General features: G+C 38.2%; 3 protein-coding genes across 3 annotated transcripts; 2 read left to right on the forward strand and 1 right to left on the reverse strand.

Annotated features, from left to right (window-relative positions):
* Positions 1 to 216: 216 nt before the first annotated feature.
* Positions 217 to 912, forward strand: LOC114723499 (transcriptional regulator SUPERMAN-like). Its single transcript, XM_028909682.1, has one exon. It carries the CDS (start codon positions 217 to 219, stop codon positions 910 to 912), a length of 696 nt encoding a protein of 231 aa, XP_028765515.1.
* Positions 913 to 14910: 13998 nt separating this feature from the next.
* LOC114723510 (LOB domain-containing protein 16) lies at positions 14911 to 16208 on the forward strand. The gene is made up of 2 exons (XM_028909690.1): positions 14911 to 15313; positions 15596 to 16208. Exons 1-2 carry the CDS (start codon positions 15023 to 15025, stop codon positions 15905 to 15907), a joined length of 603 nt encoding a protein of 200 aa, XP_028765523.1. The 5' UTR covers positions 14911 to 15022; the 3' UTR covers positions 15908 to 16208.
* Positions 16209 to 22440: 6232 nt separating this feature from the next.
* On the reverse strand, positions 22441 to 23427 carry LOC114723464 (LOB domain-containing protein 29-like). Its single transcript, XM_028909642.1, has 2 exons — positions 23149 to 23427; positions 22441 to 23061 (listed from the first exon to the last, which is right to left on the reverse strand). The coding sequence occupies exons 1-2, from the start codon at positions 23425 to 23427 to the stop codon at positions 22618 to 22620; spliced, it is 723 nt and encodes a 240-aa protein (XP_028765475.1). The 3' UTR covers positions 22441 to 22617.
* Between the last annotated feature and the right edge of the window lie 404 nt (positions 23428 to 23831).

The following is a 23831-nucleotide window of genomic DNA, read 5'->3' on the forward strand; positions in this document are numbered from 1 at the left end:
AGTGGCAGGTGAAGTACGCTTCCTAAGATCTTCACTTTTCTGCCTCAGAAAATATGAACCCCAGATTCAATGCGAAACAATTCTAAGCTTAACCTCCTTTTCTCTTGTTCTCCCTACCTCCCTCCTCAACTTACAACTCTGATCATCGGAATCGTACGTTTTTCTGTAAGGAGATCCGTATGTTCAGTTCCATTATCCTTTTTCTTCTTTAATGAGATGCATATAAAGGTTCACTCCCCCTTTTATATTCTCTGCACAGGTAAAAGCTTGATGGAAGGAAACTGTGTGAGAAGAGATCACAAGCATGGAGAGGAAAACCTGAGCCTTGAGGAGCATTCATGGGCAAGCTCATGGCCGGCAAGAAATTACGCGTGTAGCTTCTGCAAGAGAGAGTTCAGGTCAGCTCAAGCTTTAGGTGGCCATATGAACGTGCACAGGAGAGATAGGGCTAGACTGAGATCAGGCATAATACCACCCTTATGGCTTAACTCTGAATCTCTTAAACCTGGCCCTATAACCTCAAGGCCACCTTCTAACCCAACTTCCTTACCTGCTTATGACCTTTTGGATAACGGTTACTCACACCATGCCCCTTCTCTCACTTTGTCTTCTTCGTCCTCCTTTGCTTCTGCGAGTGATGATAAGAAGCCACCAATGCTCGTCACGTCTCCTTCCAAGCTCCCTCTTCTCGGCTCTCAAAGCAGAGAAATGATCGTGAATGGTGACAGCACGAAGAGTGGATTTAGATCAATTAACGACAAAGTGAAGGGCTGTGCAAAGGAGAAAGGGCTTAAAGGTTTCGACAGCATTGAGGAGGATGGCAATACTAATATCACGTTGGAGCTGGGTTTAGGGTTGCTTCAACACCCAAGTGAGCAAATAGATTTGGAGCTTCGACTCGGCCATTTCTAGCTAGCTAGGTATTGTGGGATTCAAACAAGAAAAGGGCGAGCAATGCGCTCCGAAACTATTTAGCTTCTTGCACCACTTTAGTAATTATATTCAAGCCAGCTACTTTATGTTATTATATTATATATGAGCATTCCAAGAACTTTAGTTCAGATGGCAAGCTCTTCTAAGCTGTTGGGGATGAGATTAGAATATGCATCACTGTTTTTGTTCTTCGATTCTAGCCATTAGATATTGTAGATCCAAGGAGCGTAGAAAAACCAATTGACCCGGCTTGATGTTGAGGTTATCATACAAAAATTAAAGCCATAAAGTACAAAGAAGAAGAAGAAGAAGAAAATTATGGGTTTCAACTTCATAATGTTCTTCTTGTTGTCTCCATTGGCTGTAGAATATATAATTTTATGTTGGTCTGCGCCTTAAGCGTTTGCCAGCTAGTGATCGTAGAGTTCATGTTTAATTAATTTGACTAAAATATATGAGCGCTGAATACTATTTGTTACATATGTTCATTCTCTCTCACCCTCTCTTTCTCTCTCTCTCTTCGGTCTCCATTCAAACTTCGTATTTCAGATGAACGATCCTCATTATATCAGTCCATTTCTTGCAGACGCACCCTTCTTAGTTTTCTGAGGTTAGCCTCTGTGCCATGCTTTTTTCTTGGAAACATACAACCACGTTGATTCAGAAACACTGAATGCGATCAAATCATTTACATATATAAAACCGGATGCGCAGGAAAATCATAACTTCGTCCTTAGAGCGGAATTTACGACCAGAGTGCTTATATATATACTCCTCCGGTCCTAAATGTAAGACTCTTATACACACTAGTATAAGGGTCTTACATAGGACCGGAGGAGTATATATATATATTAGACGCTCCAGTTTATACTCTGGTAACCCGCCACTTTTTAACTTTAGTTCCCACGTCAATACATGAAAATCCACCTTCGCTTCTTAATATAAAATTTCATTGACTTTTATTTTGGTCTTAAATATAAAACTCCAATATACTTTGTCTCTCATATTTATTTCTCTTTTTTCAAGATAATATTTTTAATAATAGTAATTCTAATTAATAAATTTGATTAGCAATGATATTTTAGGAAAGATAATACATATTTATTATAAATAACTAGCTTAGTTTATTTTCTTAATCTACTCAAATCAATCAACTAGCTCTTATATTTAGGATCGAAGTTAGTAATTTGGAAGGCAGAAGTCAGTATGTATGTGGATCTACATCCACGAGCATGTGTGGGCATTTAAATGAATAGAGCTCAATATTAAAGCGTGTAAATCAGAATGGATTAAAAAATAAAATTTGCCATCGGCCAAGCATATCGTTTTCAATTCTTTGTTATATTCTCTGTCGGTGCGCATGGTTCGTTGCTATGTATCTCAAACTAAAAATCTCCAAGTATCAGGTTTTTCAATTCTTTTGATGTGGCGTAAAAAGCAGCCTGTAAGGGTAAATAGAAATTTATAGAGCACAGAAGGGTATTGTATATATTCGCTGCAATTAATACGTATGCGTGAATTTGTGAATCATTAACTTAAGTTTGCTATGTTAACATTTATATGTGTGTGCGCATAAAGCAGCAGAGCAGTGATGAAAGTATGAGATGACTGAAAAGTAAAGGAACCAGAAAGGAACATAATTGTGGGATTACATAAGCAGAAATATAGAATGAAAGGGAAGAGGCAGAGAAGATAGATGTCAGGAGGGACATTCAACGTGTTGTGAAATTGATGGCATAATTCAGATGAGATAAAAAAAATTCTGTCAAGCACAGAAGAAAAGGAGAACAGAGAGAAAGAAAGGGTCAGAGAGAGAGAGATGTGTTAAATGAATCTGCTACTTACTGTGGCTTTAATAGGAATAGGTGTAGCAACCTCAAATGCTTTTATGCTTTGTCCTATGTCATAATTCAAGTAGGAGAGTAGGAGTTTGGGTATGAGTGAGTCTAAGAGCAACAGTGAGAGGGTTTGCATATTCCCAATGTACTGTGATGTGTGGCTTATATACCATGATGGCCTTTCTAAAACAAGAAAATCAGACTATGTGGCAGTACCCACCAAAACAGGCTAATGTTTGCTTCTCTCTGCTTTTGATTGATCTGTGAAAGTCAGTACTCTGAATTGATTAGGGCCATTTGAACAAGGAGAGTGTATATTCAAGTGCTGTACAATGATGATGTCATGAAGGTGGGAGAAGAGGATGGACATAGAGGTGTCCAACACAATGCCACCTGCTAAAGTGCAGTTTTAGTGAAAGTAGAAGGCATGGGTTAAAGGCACCTAATCGGCGCACGTCACTTTCCTTCCCGCTCTTTTCTTCTTCTTTTTTGTTAAAGCATAAGTATTTTTTTATTGGAGGCAATTCTATTTGAGACACTGTCGAGTATTAAATGTGAACACATCTCCCAATAGAAATTCGAATCTTGGTTCGCAATATTGCCAGGAACTATCCCTTTTATTAGACCCAATCCATGTTGATTCTTTCCCCTTTTTTTTTAACAAACAAGTTTTATTATTTCTAAAGGTCCCTGGGGGCCCAACCAATTTGGAATGGGCCGAATCGAAGTCTTGTTGATTCAATGCGGCTTGCCTTCTCGTTGAAATTTCATGTTGTATATTTCTCTTTCTTCGGAACGGAATGGACGACTTGATTGGATGGTGTCAATTGTGGGAAATAAATGTAAAAACAATCAACTAGCTCTAAAATATATTTGTGGACTTGTTCATGATATTCCCGATTTTGAATTTTTCGCGTCTCTTCAAAAATTCGTTTTCACTGGAACAGCGAATGGATTTAATTAATTTATATACAAGATTGATTCAAGAGCCGGTTGGTGTAATATTTTGACCGTTTGACCATCTGTTTTAGACTTTCTTTGTTCTCTTTGTCCCCACATTAATTCATATTAAAAAAATATAGCCGTTGCTATAACGACGACTTCAAACATTAAGAACCTATAAGGTTGAAACTTGCGTTTACTCGTCAAGGAATGCGTATGGAAAAAGTGAGTTCGCTATTTATCTGTAGAATTTGGTTTGAAAATTACCGGAGAATGTTGTTTTCTTTGATATTAACAACCAGAGAAAACTATTAATTAAGTGATTACAAATTGTTGCATGCATGCATATATATATATATATATATATATATAAAGAATCTTCAAAAACGTCAATTCTGTGTTGGGATTTGAAAAATAATAATGGAATAACGCGGAAGCAGCTGCAAGTTACATTCGTCTTGGTTTGTTTTCTTACTATACTTAAATGGAAGGATGTGAACTTATGGTAATGTTTCTAAATAATTGGCTCACCAACATGTCAGGCCCGTCGCTTTTACTTGACAAGAAGCTAAGGGATTTCTCTCTTTCTCTGTCTCTCTACTGGTAATGGGGAATTAAAAGAAAAAGAAAAAGAAGGAAGGAAGGAGATATACTCATGAGTATCTCATTTTCAAGGTATTCTCCCAGGAGTTGAATGACAAGATACTAGAAGAGAAGAGAGGACAATGTAAGTGACCCAGACAACTAAAGGCCAAAAGCAAATCCGCTGAAAGAATGAGACCACACATATATATAAACTAAGAGGCAACAAGAAGTAGGGTATATATTGTATAATTTAGAACAAACTACACAGAGAACTCCAAGGGCTATATGCCCTTGTTTGTTATTAACAAGAGCAGGTTGTTACCTAATCAATTTCAATATTTCATATACAAGAGCCAAAAGGGTGTAGGCCAGGCATCAATTAAAGTGGAACTAGTAGTGGTACTTTTGTTGGATGATGACTCTGGTTGCCAGTGACGGATGACATAAAGATGTAGGGATGTGTTGCCACTATCTAATTGCGAGAACAAAATAAGGACAAGTACAAACTACAAATGGCATGTTCGTGTTCACTCGCTTCACATGTTCCTGCACGAAGGTTCCTCCATGTTTCCTGTGCAAGATACTATTACCATGCGTGAACTTGTTAACTAATTCCCTTATAGCTAGCTTACAATTTCTGTAGTTTCCGATATAAAAACTAATACGTTAAGGGTCGCCTCGGTGAGTCTGATTGTGAATGAGATATGCATGCGTCATGCCTAGACAAAATCTACGTGGCCACCTTTTTTGACTGTGTGTTTGATTGGTTAATTAGTATATATATATATGTGTGCAGTATATATTCAGGCATGACCCTCAAGAGGCAAAGAATTTAATTGGAACTCCTGATTGTGCAGTAAATTTTGATTATCTCGCATATATAAATATGAAGATTGCCATTTGCCTAATTGGAAGCTAATTGGATTTCCTGAGGGGTCTTTGCTTAATTTTAATCCTTTTGGAGCTGGTCAGGGCTGTAACTTTTTAATGAAACCAATTTCGATGCTCATCCATTTGATGAGCACTGTAAGCTCATCAGATTTGAATCGTTCATATCTTATTTGAACGGTTCAGATTTAAAATCTTTAATTAATTATTTTTAAATAGAGTAAATTATTTTTTGAAAGAATGATAGTTAAGAGATCATCACTATTTTAGATTCTATATATTAAAATAATTATTTTGAATAAATAAAAATGAAAATGAAATCAAATCTGAACCACCCAAATGAGATATATATGGACAGTTCAGATCTGATTAGCTTATAGTGCTCATCAAATGGACGAGCACCGAAACTGGTTCCCTTTTTAATGGCTGCATAATTGGCCAGATCAAGAATTAGGGAGCGTCTTGGTTATTATTATTATTATTGTAATTTATTACCGTATGGCTTCACCGTAAATTATGGAACAATCGTACCAAAGAATTCCCAAATCTGGTGGTTTATGTTTCCAACCAAACCATTAAATGTCATCTGAAATTCAAAACGAACTGAGAAGAGGACTCCTATGTATCTAAAATAATATTAGTCAAAGAATGATGTTAGCTGGCACATATCCTGATTAAATAGTTAAATGGAAATGCATTGTATAGTCTATCTCTGATCTAGTGGGCTTATGGATGTTTCCGGCAGATAAAAGTTTTTTCCCTTTATTTTTGAAATTTAAACGTGGAAAAGTTGATTGATTTCCATCATCAACTCACAAAACATATTTGCCAAGCCTACGGCTTATACAGAACTTTCGAAAGATTTGATCAGGGTACAAAGTAAACTTAGATAATTTGATTCCACTGACATATGTTAATTCCATGAGTGTACATATAATCTGGTTTCTAAAGTTGAATGAATATATCCTTTAATTTTGTTTCACATTTATTATTGTATTCTTAAAATATAATTTATTACCGCGTACAACTCGTGTTAATGACGTACGTAAAACTTGTCTGGAAATATAGAGGATATTTACGAAGAGCGTAAGTGACAAGGAAGAGAAGATGGAGAGAGGAGATTAAGAAAGGATAGTGGAAAGATAAAGCCACAAGATCCCAAGCGGGGGACAAATCACAATAAAGAATAGCGATATAAAAATTATTTGCGAGATAGAACAGCCGGCTGACAGAATACCTGTGGTCGCAAACTCGTGAAATTTTCTACTTTCCCTCTTGACTCTCCTTAGGTATTGACTATGTGCTTTATCTGTCTCTTGCTCAAGCCTTCTGCCTCTATAATACCCTCCGATCCTCGCTCTATGCCCACATCAAAATTCACTCTCATGGAATTCAGAAACCTAGAAGAGTCCAGGAGTTCCAGCGAGGAAACCGATGATACGATGGGGATTGGAAGATCCTACGAGTGCGTGTTTTGCAAGAGAGGCTTCACTAGCGCACAAGCTTTGGGAGGACACATGAATATACACAGGAAGGATAGAGCCAAACCCAAACCCAGTCCTTGGTCCTTCATCTTCAAGCAAACTTGGATCTCGGTTTCTGCTCTGCACGTCCTGGAAATAACTATTTAACACCTACTCCTGAGGTAGATAGTAATTACCCTCAATTCTATGATCCCAGTACAATCAGATCGTCTTCCCATGTACAGTTTGAAGATCGGGACGTGTTTGGACCAGATTGGAGGGCTCCAAGCTTGAGCTTGTATACTAATCCATTCTGCGTACGCGACAAGATACAAGACAATATACCGGAGGATGGGCTGGATTTGGAGCTTCGACTGGGCTATCAACCGTAGCGGCAGCTTTATCCACTGGTTTTAATATATGATATATTCAAGAGCTTAACTACATATATAGATGTCCGCTCGTGTCCTTATGTATTGTCCGTCGTACAGCTAGGAATTTGTCAGACACATGTTTCATTTCTGGTTCAGAAAGAGTACTGCCGAATCAACCTGATATATATTTATATATGTATGATGTTCATGATCATCCCGAGGATGTCTTCCTTTAGTATTATTCCTTTTTCCTATGTAAGTACATGCGGGCGCGCATATAGCATGGAATTGGATGCAGATGGAAGCTTGGAAGATGGTGGAAGCGGAAGGTAAAATAAAGTCCAAGGCTGGGGTTTATTTGGAAGCAAGGAAGATGATCGAGGACATACAATATCTGGATTCCAGGCTTGGATGAAGGTACTCAATGTTTCTTCTTTGCTACTCATCATTTTTGTATGCAGCTTCCTGCCTTCTGGCAATAAAAATTCGGTTATCTTTGTATGTAAATATTTATTATTTTATCTGTTTTTTTTTCACTATTTGTTAATTACGTGCAAGGATTTAAATCTCAATGAATCCCAAAAATGTGTCCATGACCAGAATGGCGAATCGCGTGATTCGTCATGCCTCTTGTCTGCGGATTAGAAGTGTGTAGCTGCAGAAACCAATATGAATTGCTATAAAATCACGGAAGATATAAAATGATTGATTAGGGAGAGAGTGCACCATGAGAGATTATAATTATTAGGCTAGGGTGGCAATATCCGATCCATCAACTGCCAATGGAAGACTAAATTCTGCTATCATATACACACGCTAGTGGTTAGTAGTAGTTACGGGTGCAGCCGCTGGTTGAAGATTACGCCCACTTAAAAAATGGCACTGTTTTGACAGTTGGGTAATTAGCATTTGACATAGCTCGTACTAGCGTCCAGCACTCGGAAAAACAATTTAGCATGATGATCCTTTTTCTCGGCGATCTATATGGGGCCGAGATTCTGTGCATCTGAAATGAATTCAATAGTACAGTTTTGAAACAAGCTTAATTATATATGTGTGTGCCTCTACTCACACTCAGGTTGGTTTGATGGATTTCCCGCACTTGTTTTATTCGATATCTCCGCCGATAAGGCTCTGAAATACCTTAATTAGGGAGCGAAGCAGACTTGACATATATCTGTGTGTGTATCGAAGTTATATGCTGCATCCTGGAGAGTGATGAATGATCCTCCTGTCGTGGGAAGCCTGCTCTCTTTGGTTTTAGATGTAGAATCATGAATTCAATCCTCTGATTATCTATATATAGGGCTTGCCTTCCATCATAGAATTGTTTATAGATTAATATCTGGTTGCGTTTTTCATTACTCATTTTAAAGTAGGTTTCCCAGCCATTTTTTAATTCTTGTCCAATTTAACATACCAGGCTTGGACAGACTACACACAGGTATTTTGCTCTCTCTTCTCTCTCTACGGACACACACGCACAGATATGAAAGATATATGCCCTTATTAATTATAAAGTGGTATAGATTGCTCGAGGTGCCTGCGTGTTATATATATTTATGAAACGTTCAAAGGGATAGTGGGCATATAAATATATTTAAAGGAAGATTGAACACTGAAGAGTGAAAAGGAAGATGCAGATGTGGTTCACCCTCTGCATATTATAGGAGAAATTGAGCAGGCTATGGCCGGACCTTGTGGTTGACTTGGTCATCAACGCAGGAAAATTTCACAGAATTTGTCGGGGCCAATTATGCCTTATATACTCCGTAATATTCTCCATACAACTTACACCTACAAGTAGCATGCGTGCATAAAATCTCTAAAGATATTTCATTTTCTCCGCACATTCTTGTGAGAATGAAAAATTTAGGAGCAGATGGACCGACACATATAATGGAAAAGGCACGTGAACATAAAAAATGGTATCATCAGAAAAGTGAACTGTTCATGACTTGCCTGACAAAATAATGCTAGAAATCCGTTTATCGTTTGGACTTGCGACGCAACTTCGGAACATCATATATACTGTCTGGCCGAGCCAATCAAATAGCACGAGTGGTGTAGTGCTGGAATGTTCGGTATATTGAGACTTGAGAGTTGATTCCCCGCCCCTCTTTTGGGTTTGAAACTTTAGCCCACAAGAGTATGAAAGCCCCCACGACAAATGAAAGAGCACTCGCACTCATACTCTTGTGATTCACATTTGGTTCCGCTTAAAGGTCAATGTCCTATTTGTTTGGACTTTCCTCATCATGTGAATCACCAAGCATAAACATACTACAGTTCTCTCCACCTCACAAATCCCCTGATTAATCTCAAGTAACATCAATACATTAACAAGTTACTATTATAGTTAGTACAATTTTTTCCCTAATTTTATACAACATACGAGATTGGGATCTAATCAAGTCAGTATGGATTGGTCAGATTGCGATAAGAAGATCCTGAAATAAGCATACCAAGAATCCGTCATTGCGAGGAGCGGCCATTGGCCGACGGTTCTAGTTTCATTGAAGTGGGCCAGGGCCCTGGGTTTTTTGGTGGACTTTTTTCTGAAAGCGGCATCGGCATCGGCATCGGCATCGTTGTATTTTATTATTCTTTTAAGATTTATTTTTATCAATTTAAAACACACATTCTTTCCATTTACCAATCATATTATTAGAGATTAAGCTGTATTCAGTATTTTAAAATATTTTTTCAGATGATTCAACACCCAAAAGTATTTTGTAGTGCATCCAGTGTCTGAAGTATCTTTTAGGTGCATCCAACACTCTGAATTTTTTTTTTTTTAAATCTTAGTGCTAGATGCACCTAAAAAATATTTTAAGGTATTGGATGCATAAAAAAAATACTTCATGGTACTGGATGCATTTAAAGAAGTACTTCAAGGTGCTGAATATACCACAAAATATTTTAGGGTATTGGATGCACGTGAAAAAATACTTCAAGATGCTGGATCTACCTTAACCCTATTATTCAAACTCAATTTCTTTTTATATTTTAATCTAACTTTATCTCCACTTTTTATTTCAAAAATATAAATTGTAAAATTTATGTTATTTTTTGATATCTCAAATAAATGTAAACTATAAATAGGTCCTTGTTTCCAAATTCCACTGTAACTTACCTCTCTAACGGTGGTTCATCTTCCCTTACAGAATAACATGCGCCCCTCCCATGGTTTCTCAAAACCCGGCTAAAACGATAAAATCCTTCTCTCCGTTTTCTGCTATGTGAAAATCCTCTCGCTCGCCGTCTCATGCAGTAACTTCATGCACGGATCATCGTCAACGGTCTTCGGAAAGAGGTCCTCTACGGTTCCACCATCACCAATGCCTATGTCGAATCGGGCTCTCTTCTGTAAGCCTCGAAAGCTTTTCTTCAAAACACGGCCAAGAACCTTTATTCCTGGAATACCCTCATCTCCGGCTACTTCAAGTTCAAATTTTATGACGATGTTTTATATCTTTTTAGTCGGATGCGAAGTGGGTTCTCTGGAAGCTTTATTCCTCGAAAGCTTCGAGAGATGCACGCCGAACTGCCCACAAGTTATTTGAACAATTTTCTCACAGAAGTTCTGTCATTTGGGTTTTGACGATCAAAGTGTATTTGGAGTTTTCTCAAGAGCCCAAAATGTTTGTGTTATGCTTTAATATGACTCATCATCCTAATTTTCCAAGGGTACGCTTACAATGGTGGGTCTGGTTCGAGCATGTTCGCATGTCTTGGCAGGGAAAGCGAAGGGAAAGCATCTCATGGGCTGTGTATGAAGAATAATCTTTTGGCTAATGCCTGTTTGCAGTTGCAGACGTCCATTGTCCATATGTATATGAAATGTGGGTTTCTTTCGCACGCGGTCAGAGTGTTTGAAGAAGATAATGATAAGCACGTGGTGCTACGGAGCACTGTCATAGATGGTTATGCTAAAAAAGGGAGATTTTTCGAAGCTATGTCCTTGTTCAGACAGATGTTGGGAAACTGAGTCGCTCCAAATCCGGTAACCTTGTCCAGCATCCTTCGTACTTGCTCAGGTCTGGGGCTCTATTTGAAGCAAAGACAAGAATGCGCATGGTTTTGTGATTAGAAACAGGGTTGACCTGGATGTGGTAAATTATACTTCTCCGACAGACATGTATGCTAAACGTGGATGTGTTGAAGCAGCTCACAGAATCGTCCCTATGATGCCTGAAAAAAATGTAGCCTCATGGACTACAAGGATAAATGGACTTGGAATGCATGGCTTATCTTTGGAAGTTCTTAGTACTTTTGATAAAATGAGATCAGAACAATTATCTCACTTCTCTCTGCTGTTAGCTGGAATGGTTCAAATGGGATGGAGGATTTTTAATTCCATGGAGGACTATGTCATTTCTCCAACAAAGGAACGTTATGCCTGTATGATAGATCTGTTAGCTAATGCTGGTCAAATTGAGGCAGCCTCATCCAACATGCCAATAAGCCCTGCTGCTAGAGCTTGGGCAGCTCTATTGACTGCATGTAGAATACATCAACGAGATGAACTAACCGAAGAATTAGCAAAGAGGTTTTTCATTCTAGAGCCTAGTAATACGTCATCCTTGCATATTTCACTGTTAAACATACTTGTTGAAGCTCCTAATTGGGAAATGGCGGGAAATACAGTGATAAGAAAGACTGGAGAGTTGCTTCTCAAGAGTCGTGACCTGGCCTCAATTGAAGTAAAAAATAGGTTGATTCTTCTCAGTTTTGATTATATTCTTTCCTAGGGAAGCACCAAAATTTATATATACGGAATTCTCCCTGCAGTGAAATGAGATGATGAGTTGTTTTAAGGAAACAGAAAACTGCTTGCACTCCTAGTACTGCTAACTGTTGATCAATGGATATTCCTGATGCGCATCAGGGTTCTTGCTATATTCCTTCAGTATATCTCAATGATCGTTGAAAAGATCAAATGAGATTATTTTGACACTTAATTATCTAAGTATTGTCAAGTTGCACTTGTTCGTGTCAGAAGTCTTGAAAATCTGAAGAGTATGCGAGCTCTCCTCTGTTATTTGCTCTCCTAGATTATTATACCCGTTTTCTTTTGTTTGACTTCTCAAATTCTGATGACTGATTCTGACTTTGATGAAGTCAAGACTATCAAATATTACAGCCAATCATATGGTGGATTAGCAGAAATCTTGCTGGATTTAGGGTGACGCCAAATATTGATGAGAACCCCCCCCCCCCGGGGGCTAAATCCAAAAATTAGCCAGCCACTCAACTTAGGAGGGATATTTTGAAGTTGGATTTGTCAATGTTGATGAAAATCTCAATATCTACAAAAGAAATACTTTGAATTCAGAGGAAACTGCTCAAATGCTTCACCCCGCAAAACCGAGCATAGCAAGATGTTAGTTGATTAAAAGATTATAATTTCTCAGAGCCTTCGAATCTGAAATGCTTCCCAGCAAGTCATTTGCAATCGATGTTTGGACATACATCGCGACGTTTCTTCCCCCCCCCCCCCCCGGGGGTGGTTGTCAAGAAGGATGGCGTCAGATACAGGGCAGAGGGCTAAAGCAAAAACACATGTTCTGAATATAGCTACACCTGCTAAATCCCCATTCAAAATTCACTGTGTGGTGTTTTTGTTCTAGATAAATCTGCAGACTGCAGACAGGTATTACAGGGGAAATCCATAGGAACTTGACGACACATGTCCACTTATCTGGTGTAGAATGGCTTTCACATTGAACTTTGAGGTCATATTGTGATGCAGAAGCTTGTCATTGCCATACAGGTAGAAGATTTTAGGGATTTCATCAATGCACAAAATCTCATATGTGGGTTTGGGTGATATTAATTGGTGGCACAATAGATCAGAATCAGATGTTATGTCATGCGTTGGCTGATCGGATGGATATACATGAAAAATGGATGTCGCTTCCTGCCCATCACATCAATCAGGTTCGTTAATATCTCTTGGTGGAAAAGATTGCCGGTGATGAACATTTATGGGCCGCTCTTTAAGGATCAATGATGATGGCATATTAGGCTTCTCCGATGTACTTCAAATAAATGGCCAATTTTCTTAGTCAAGGATGACGGAGCAATCTCAAGGTTCAGTTTCTTTCTTCTGCTTTTATGAAGGGCCTCCGTGTAGCATATACTCCCTATGATCATGGCCTGTTGGGCTTGGGCACCGCTGCCAACTCAGAATTTTTGCTCAAGCGACCTTTTTTTTCCTTTTTTTGGGGTAACATATATGCAACCGACCTTTATTTAAGCGCAAGACATACTCGTTTATAACTTTCATTTGCTGCGTTAATTTCGATGACATATGATCTGATTTCGAGGTGTTGACTTTCGAATTCTTAGAACGGTTTTTTTTAAAAAGAAATAAACTAGTATTTTCTGTGGAAATATTAATTATACTTTTTTTTAAAGATGATCTCTATTTAAAATTGGATACAAACTCAGAGCTTCCTTGCTCGTGAATGGGAGATCAGAATTGAACATGTTCCTCGATCTTGCAACACTGCAGCTGATATTCTTGCCAAACTTGGTCTCTCAGCCCCTTTAGGTTTCCATACTTTTCGTGAGATTCACTTTTTTAGATTTTAGTTAAATTAATTAATATAATTTTTTTTAAAATACTCTAAACATTTTTTTTATTTTCTTTTTCTCTTTTTTACTTGATTATTATTAAAAGAATATCAATAGTGTTAATGTAAAAAAATTATAAAATAGATTTTATGTATAGAACTATTACAATATTTTGTAATAAATATGTCTTATGAGGAAACAAAGACTTTTTTTTAATCACACTTCTAAATTTAATAAATTTTTAAATGAGAAAACGTGACAGTATCTTCCTCTAAGGGTATGTTTGGATAGAAACCAAACCATGATTTCAGAAGTGCTTTTACGGATTACGAAGTAAATATGTGGAGGAGATTATCTCATTTTGCGGAAAAGTGCTTCTGAAACCACGGTTTGGGGATACCCAAACAGGCCCTTATTACGCGAGCACACAATCTCGTACTGAGACGATGGACGCGGCTCTGTTGTTAAAAAAAAAAAAAATCTTTTGTAAAAATAGATTGCAAAATGCTTGAAAATCCTGATAATCATAAAAGAAACCGCATATTATTAATAGTTTACTCAATTGAAGAGACACATTAATATTTCAATGTGACGAGATGGTCAGGTGCAACAAGTAGCACAGGGAAACAACTGGGGCGCCCCCCGGGGGAGGGGTGTAATTAAAATGAAATGAAATCACTATCATGACTCCCCAAACGACAGTTTAGCTGTAATTTGTTTTCCGAAAGCGCAATTAGAACAGTGATGAACAGTATTATTAAATTGAAAGAGCTCAAAATGAAATGACTGGCAGGTGGCGGTTTGTGGGACTAAGCTTCTTCAGAAAAACGACAAAGAGCAGCAGTTCCCAGGTGCGGCGTTCGGCGCTAAAATACTAATTCATTATTCATTACGCTTCCAAACAATATGCAAAACTCTATCTCTATCCCACCCCTGCTTCTCATTCTATATCTTTTCTTGTTCAAAACCATGACCTCTGCGTCTTCTTTTTCTTTTCTTGTTTTTTTTTCCCTGCCAACAAGAGACCTCTACGTTTTCACTTACGTTATATAATACTACTACTAATACCATTTCTTTATTTTTCTAGTCACAGGAAAATGATTTTTAGAATTATATTTCTTTCAGGAAATGCGATCACACTTGAGCCGGGCCAAGGCGTTAAAAAAACTAGTGGCATATTGCATTTGCCATCAATAAATGTCGCCGTGGAACCCTACACGCGAGCCTGCCGTGTCCCCTATTCTCATTTCTTTATAAGAGGCCTCCCTCTTCCTTTATGTCCCTTGTTCCCAATGTCCCACTTCCTCCTCGCCATCATCTCCTTCCCTTGTTCCTGCACCATTTTCTAGTGTGCTCGTGTGCCTAAAATTTTATTCCCACTTCTCTTTTTCGCACTCACGCGCTTTCTCTCTCATCCATGGCTTCTCCTGCCTCTGGTTCTGGTTCTCCCTGCGGGGCTTGCAAGTTCCTCCGAAGGAAGTGCGCCGCCGATTGCATATTTGCGCCCTACTTCTGCTCCGATCAAGGCCCTGCTAGATTTGCTGCCATTCATAAGGTGTTTGGGGCTAGCAATGTTTCTAAATTGCTCCTGCATCTACCAGCTCGTGATCGCTGTGAGGCCGTCGTCACTATTGCTTATGAAGCCCAGGCTCGGATTAGAGACCCTGTCTATGGCTGTGTCGCTCACATATTTGCCTTGCAGCAACAGGTACGTAGCTCTGCATGTTTAACTCTTTCAAGTATCTTTCATCTTTTTTCCCTTTTGCTTCTCGGCATACTCCAAAGCAAGCAAATGAGGTCACTCATCAACCTTACCCGTGTCCTTTTCTCATTATGCTTATGTGAAGCTCCGCGAGCCAGTCCAAGAATATTATTTGATACTATATATCATCTTCCAATATATGCAAAGTTTCTTGTCACTGATCTTATGTCATTGATTTCGGCCTCCTTCTTAAAGTTTTTTTTTTTAATTGTTTGTTGGTGAATGTAGGTGGCGTGCTTGCAGGCACAGCTGATGCAAGTGAAGGCTCAACTAGCGCAGAAGAACCTAATGGAAAGCAGGAAACTAGAGAACCTGTCGGCAGGGAATCATAACATTGTGAGCGATCAAGCAATGAATGCATACAACACGAACCCTATATCTCCTCAGAGCTCTCTCGAGTCAATTGACCACAACATCGGTGATGGAATTAACATGCAAGACATACGAAGTAGAGAGGAATTTCCATTCCCTAAAAGGAGATCTTATAACAATGATTTGGGTGAGCTCCATCAGCTTGCACTCAGGATGATGAGGAACTAGCAAGCCTCTAATTCCTATAAATAGTCTCTTTGTTTTCCTCAAGGAATGCTCTTCTCTTGATTAGTTCTGTATATACTGATGAGTGTCAACGAGGAAGCTTACCATAACTGATGTGCCTATGTCGGTAGGCAATCAAAGTAGCCTTTTCTGTTTGTGGGTTCAATCCGAGTCTAGTTAAAATTTTTGCAGACTAGCATATTCTCTCTTCCTCTATCTCTTCTTCTGAGTGAGTCGCTGTGCTTACTCAAGTGAGGACGCGGTGGTTAACTTTTGCAGAGAAGAAAAATATAGCAGTTGATTATATGTGAACTGCAATAATAGAGATAGCCAGAACCAAAAGAGGAAGCCTACAAAGTAGCTAGGGATTTTCTTAAATTAATAAAGTATTAAGCATTCTTTGCCTTGTGTCAAAGTTCAATAATGATGCATGCTTTTGAATAATGAGGTGTCCTTGTCTCTTCCCTTCTCTCCCTCCTCCGCCTCGCTCAATGGATCTTTTTCTAACAAAAACCACACGCTTCGTTGAATTTTTAAATGACAACCCCGATTGAAGGAATCTCCCTCTCTAGGTTAATTTGGACTGGTGCATTATTGCTCCTGACAAGCACAAATATATTTTATCCCATCTTAACATCCACGTTTATTTTGAGTTATTTTGGATGGAAACGATGATATTATTAACGAATTCGTCCCCAAGGGACGCTCTTCTAAAATCTAGCTGTAAACTATTTCTTCAGCTGATAAGAAGGGAAAAAAGGGGGGCATCAAGAAGAGCCTTAACTAATCATATAGCTGAAATTTTGGTCCTTTAATTTACTATTTTTCTCTTTAATGGTGCGAAAATTTGGAAACGGACGAACTGATGAAGTCAAAAGTGGACACGCTGCTCCTGTTGCTTAACATGTTTAGACTGCATTTCTCTTGGGGTTATTGATGAGACACCTTTGGTGTGATCTTACAAGGGATGCTATTATTATCATTATATGCAAGCACAATGACCTTAGGGTGAGTACCTAATGGACCCACTCTTAGCCTAGCTTTATAATTTAAGAGGCAGATTCACCTAACATTAGTTTTCTAATCTGATTGTAATATCAATACACTATGATTTTGTATCCACGAAAGTAGACAAAGTGTCCCCTGGATTGAACGCACAGGCAACATCGCCAGTTTTGATCTTCGCCATCACAAGAAATAGAGACACCTTAGCGTATATCCTATTGAGGCATATAGTGTATGTTACCCAATGCATCCTACTGATGAATGACTATGAGCGTGGAACGAGTACTTCTATAGGCAATTTTCTATACTTTTTAACGCCCTTTTGCTTTTCCAAGCTACGTTTGGAGTGCCTTGTTTTTCGGTCAAAATTTCTGATTTTCTTAATCTTTACGTAATGTCGGAGGTTTCCCCCTTGCCTTTTGGCCCCTTACTTATTAATTAATTTCCTGCCAGGCAAATCTAATTCCCTCCAACAAATTAACTGCAAGACATCAACAGTTCTGATTACTCAGTCTTGCCCAGGTTTTGAAAGCATGCTTTCGTTTGATAAATCCGTTGATGCACTAAATAAGGATCGGAGTGCATAAACATAAGTAGTTTGAAAATGATATAGTGATCATAACAATAGTAATACCAGTAATAACAACAATATAATGTGCATCAGTAGTGCTGCCGTGTCATGATCTTGTGGGAGTCGAGTACGGTGCAAGCTCCAACGTTCTTTTAGGTTTCAGTTGACTTTAAATCACTAATCAATGTTTCGTCGCATGCCTAGCTAGTGAGCTATTAATGGTTAAATAAATAATAATTTGAAGGTGGCCAGTGATCTTCGAAGGAGGCACTGTAGAAGTGAACCAGAGTTCAGGAGACAAGCTAGGAAAGAAACAAGAGCATGAATATACGCCACTGTAGATATATGCCGTGACAATAATATTATTCTCAACAATTTAATTGTTGAGTCTATAGGCCATACATTCGGGGGACCATGCATACATAGAAACCCTCAATGGGAAGCATAACAATCCTGCTACACACAGCGGATTGCTAATTATTGACCCACGCCCGCAGATCTTCAGGGTTTTCTCGCCACTTTATCTTATACATCAGAATTAAACGTATCATCTCAAGGAGGGAAAATCCTCGAAAAAAGAAATTAAACCAGGTGCGTGCCATAAAATTTCACTAGTGTGAGTGGCATTAATCATGCGTTAAGAAGTCACTTCAAAATTACTTGAAAGAGATGGACCATGAGTTATAATAACCACAGTCGAGCCATAGTTGAATTTATTGGTTAACACTACCATATAATATAATATCCTTCGAGCCCACTGCCCCGATATAGCACATAATAAAGCCATTTTAGTCAAGGGCCAAGTTATAACTGTTCCATATTTTTGTGTTATTAACATTTGCTTTATGAAAAGACACTGAGAGTTGTAGTGTTGTTCAATATTGCACGGGCCACTCTGATAATTGATTAGTGTGATTAGAGAATATAATGGGAAGAAAAGGCTTTAAAACTGTAGACTTCGATTGGTACATGTCTTCCAGTGGGCTCCTATTACTTGAATCTGAGACAGCAATCATTCCAATAAGACCTTAGTTTAATATACACTTGATGGGTGATGATTAGCTGAACGTGGTCGTGGGAGAACAAAAGCTGTCCCAGAAAGTGGAATTATAAATGGAACCGACATAAAGCACAGACAAGAAGTTTTTATGGACCTAATGGCCTTTGCTTGTTAATTAATCGCCCGGGGGGGGGGGGTGTGGAAGAACAGAGACAACATTTAAAAATAGGTAAAAAGGAGAAGATTGTGGCTATTCTCTTCACACAATGATGATCAGGATCCAGCAAGTTCTTCATTAAGCATTTCGCATGTAATATATTTTATATAGGAACAGATATATATTTAGTTTTTTTTTTTCATTTTATTTCAACTATTAACTTTATTATCGAGTTTCATTTTAAACATGTCAGTTAAATTCTTTAAATGAGCTTTTAGTCAAAGTACCAGCATATAAAATTACTACTTTGTTAGCTTTAAGAAGAGGTGCACGTGAAGGATGAAGCCAAATGGTCAATGAAGTATTAATTAACGGCCGTTCTTAATCTGTAATTAGAGAAACTGAAAGGTAAAAGGGAAAGAGGTGGGAAGGTGTGGTCAGCCTCCAACTCCACCTACACATTATGGAGCTGTGTGCATGAGTAATGAGAAAATAACTGCTCTTTTCTTCTTTTCAATCAAATTGATTTATAGACTTTTTTTTAATTAAAAAAAAGTACATTTTATGCTGTAATCGATGCTGGAAAAAAAAAAAAAACTGCCCCGTTATCCAAGTCATAATAAAATAAAAGCACATTGGCAAAAAAAAGAGAGGGTAAAATGGCCACCATATTCGGCACTTTGCAGATGTCAAGGAACCATTTGCGAGTAATAATAAACGTTCCAAGTCAACTACTTCGGCATACGGTCATCAGAGATTCAGTTTCCAACGGTAACATGCGGGGTGGGCTTGTAGTTTTTTAGGTGCATGTGGGCTTTTATTCGTGAAAGAATGTTTGAACAATGATATGGCCCAATTTATCGAGCCCAATATCCCAAAAGAACAATTGGGTCAATGGGTCTCATCGCTCAAACATTTTCTACTGCAACAGCTGTCTTTTCGTACCCCAAAAAAAAAAGGACAGCTGTCATTCTGGGATCAGTGATGTTTCCTTTTGTAATGGGAGGATGTTCCAATGTTTTTTTTTTTTTCCCCGGCTGGGGTTGAGCATGATGTCGGAGTAATTTGATGACCAGAGGTCAAATATTCACGTTAAGAGAGGGACAGGATCTCTTTGCAGAGGGGGATAAATAAACTGAGTACATCAATTTTTTTACTTTTATTCTGGAAAAATACGCACATGTGCCCTCATACCAACATATCTAGTTTTGGCCAAAAAAAAAAAGCATTTATATAACTATCTAATATATGGGATGTTGATTATTCTGGATTCAAGTATTATTATGTTCACAATAGAATGGCATTTTAGATCGATATGATTTTTTGACCTATGATCTTGCTTAAGCGAAATACATTAATTTTTTCTTCAACTTTACCGAAATAGTACTCTTTTTTTTTTAATCTCGAAATAGTACTATTTCTCCAATATGTGTGAATATAGAGGATAATATTAATATTAATTCCTCAGTCCGTCAGCGTCAGCGCTCCGGAACATTTCAACATTGCAGAGAAAACGTAAATATTCACATGGAAGCCTCCGATTATCCTGGGAGTTCGGAGTCAACAGTCAAGGCCGAGTGACCTTGGATACTCTCTCCGCTCCACAAAATACATTATCTTAGCTAATTTGTTAGAATTTTAAAAAAAAAGGAGTAGTTAACTTATTAAACCTTTTTTAAATTACTTTTTTTTTAAATTTTGTCTATATTAAATGAGATTATGAAGGAGAGAGAAAAATATAAGGAGTTACATTTGCAAGTACTAATTGTAGGAACAAAATTTATTAAATAAGTATTAATTACTTTTTAAATGACTTATATTTTGGATCAAATTATTCTTTTAGAAATGACACAGGGGGATGGGGATTAATTAATAGTGTGGGGCTATTTAATAGAATACTGTTTTATGAATTTCATAACTTATAAATAAGCCCTTCAGAACATGACACCGTCACTCTTAATTAATTCGGAGCCTCTATATGTGTGTGTGTGTATTCTCCTTTCTGAACTGTCACTAAAGATTGTTCCCTTTTCATGACCCCAATATGTAGGGTTCACAGTTGTTGACTCTCTGGATCTTGCACATAAACTCATCTCCCATATTTGTTTTTGACGATTGCATGCTGATTAAAGACGAAGGGGATCCTTTTGAGTCCTCCATAAACATTCCAATTAAAAAGCGCTTCGCTTTCAGAGTTTATTGTGTTGATGAACTTTATGGAAGCCCCATCAAAATAAGCTTATTTATTTTAAATTTAATAGTTTAAAAACAGGAAAAAAGTGCATGTAATTCAACTGGCATAAAAAATATATATATACGATCAGGGCGACAGCATATATATCCCATCATCTGTAAATCCATGAATCTCTGAAAGAAGGGGACCACAGACTCGAAATTAAATTGGAGGGTGTCAGGGAGCAGCGTCATGAAGAAGTAGAAAGCTTGGTCAATTGAAAAGGGCCCCTTCATTCCTTCGGCTTTGAAAATCTTGTTCGGACAAGGTGACTAATAAGTGACAGAATGATATTATATGTACTGTTAGGCCACTCCAGAAGAAATATAGAAGGGATGCGAGAAAGATTACAGTTGGACTGGAACAAGCCAGCTACATGCATACTCCTGGGCATGTGATTCAGCTACGTGGTGTTTAGATTTCATTTGTCAAGAAGGGTCTTCTATGAATTCGGGGCCGATCGACTTTGGCATGTTTTTGATTTGAGGATATTGCTTAAAAAAGGTTATTGCGATGGGAGTGACCACTATATACTATATCTGGCCACAGAGATTTTATTTCTGAAAAAGACTCTCCATCAGTTTTCGATTACTCCGTCACCCAGATCCCTAGCTATTCTTTAGCTTTGAATTCTACTTTAAAATGAAAATACCATATTCGTCAATCGTCATCATCCGAATGCCTCAACACATTAACAGGTGAGGATACTGGAGGATAAACGGGTAGGATAACGTAAGCAATATACCAGCTAAGCATGTCAAGAAACTCATCGCAAACTCGTTTTCTCAATATACGATAGCGCCTTGATCGGTTCATATGGTGAAAATCCTAGACCACTCATAATCTCATTCGTTAATACAATACAAGAGACATTCAGGGAATAAGATAAGCTCAATCAACAAGAAAATACTGACATGTAAAAATCACCAAAGTTGGTTTTCCCACTAATGGTAAACAAACGGTGGAGAAGTGATGATACATAAACTTTTCAGTATCACGTTTCCAAATGCTTTATATGTACATCTATTATATATTTGTGTGTGTGTCACCTGGTTTTGACCTCAGGCCCATGTCGTGTGGCTGCCCAGCCGTTAAAAAACAAATTGTGGAGTGGGGAAAGCAACATCTGCGACATATACATCATTCCCAGCAGCAAACAAGGCTCTTGCCTGCTAGCACAACTCATTCAATGGACGTTGCACCAATTAGATGTAGTCTCTAAACCATATATATGCTCCCTGGATATTGTCCTTTGTCTCTCTATCTTTAAGTATTGCTAATTATTTCAAATATAAAAGGACCTAGTTTCTGTTCTACACGATGTAATCTCTTGAATTTGTTTATCGGTAAATACTTAGGGATTTAACCACTGAACTTTTGTTATTCCTAATGTGTTTCAATCAAGAGAGGTAAGCATAGAAACACTAGGGTGTCTGTGTTTTGTTAGGTCAGAATTAAGGATCGTCCGGATTTGATCCATGAACGAACGAATTATATGTAAGCTCATACAAAACATTAGTTTCGGCTATAGCTAAGAATTACACTATTATTCTTCTAATTACCAAGATTACACTAGATTAAACAAAACAATACTATTCGTTGGGAATCCGTTCAAACTTATATGTGTATGTAGATATATATAAACATTTCTAGGCTTCCTATCTTATTTTAACCACAGATCAGGAGCAGCGCTACACGGTTATGCAGCAGCAAAATTCAAAATCAACAGAAGTCTTCACCAATTCATTCATGAAGCCGATCGACTGAAGCCAAAAGCCACTGATTGAAGGTCATCAGCTTCATGAAAGCCCCACTGCTTGCTGTTTGCTTGCACGTCATAGGACATGGAGTTAGAAGCAGTCTCATCGAAGCTAGAAAATGAGATGCTTTCTTCCAGGGTTCCTGAATTTTCATAATTCCCGGTAGGGCTTAGATTCATGAAAGGATTGCTACTGCTACTCCCATAATGTTGTATTGTTGTCGAGGAATTATTAGATATGTTAGGAAGAAACTGATGAGGCCCTGCTGTGTCGGAAGTTTCGGTCTGGAACCAACCATGAAGGTCGTGAGGGAAAGTAGTAGTAGGTTTTCCACAGTACTTTTCATTAGGGTTTTCAGTGGCAGAGGCATTAAGAAAGTTTTGAGCTGCTTGTTCCCTGAGATAAGCTAGCTGTGCTTGTAAATTGACCACCTACAAACATCAAAAGGTAAAGTTAAGGTTTAGCCTTTCAATTACAGACAGAAATTTCCAGCGTAATTCATGAGAGAGGAGTGAAACCTGCTGTTGGAGGGCGAATATATGAGAAACACAGCCATAGATAGGATCCTGGAGCCTAGCTTGAGCTTCGTAGGCGATTGTGACGGCGGCTTCGCTCCGGTCACTCACAGGGAGGTGAGCAAGGAGCTTGGAAACATTGCTTGCACCAAACACCTTATGAATGGCTGCAAAATGGGTAGCTCCTTGCTCATGGCAAAAGTAAGGTGCAAAAACACAACCTCTCACACATTTCCTCCTCAAGAATTTGCAGGCTCCACAGGGAGAACCAGAGCCAGTCATCTTGATGAAGTGGTTTCTAAGGGATTTCTCTGTTGTTTCTGGCTGATGATTTCTTCAGCTTTGTGCGAATCACAATCATTAAACACCATCTTTTTATACAGAAGGGCAAGAAGAAGGGGTGGATTAGAATAAGGAATAATTAAGTACATTAGGTTCCCTTAATGGCCTACAGTGTTCATTGTTTTTTCTCCCATATAAAACACTATCATCAACCATTCTAAAATTTTATTCTCTGATAAACGAGATTCCTCTCAGCGTCATTTCCTTAGACGACAAAAGAACTCGAATTAACCAAACGCATATCTGTTTGCTTGATGATTGGATCTATCTTCTCCTGTTCTTTGATCTCCGATCGAATTATACATGTACATTAATTAATTAGCTGTACTAGCACCTTACATGGG

Source organism: Neltuma alba, unplaced genomic scaffold (assembly GCF_004799145.2).
Source record: "Neltuma alba isolate B1F8T4 unplaced genomic scaffold, ASM479914v2 tig00012143_pilon, whole genome shotgun sequence".
NCBI lineage: Eukaryota > Viridiplantae > Streptophyta > Magnoliopsida > Fabales > Fabaceae > Neltuma > Neltuma alba.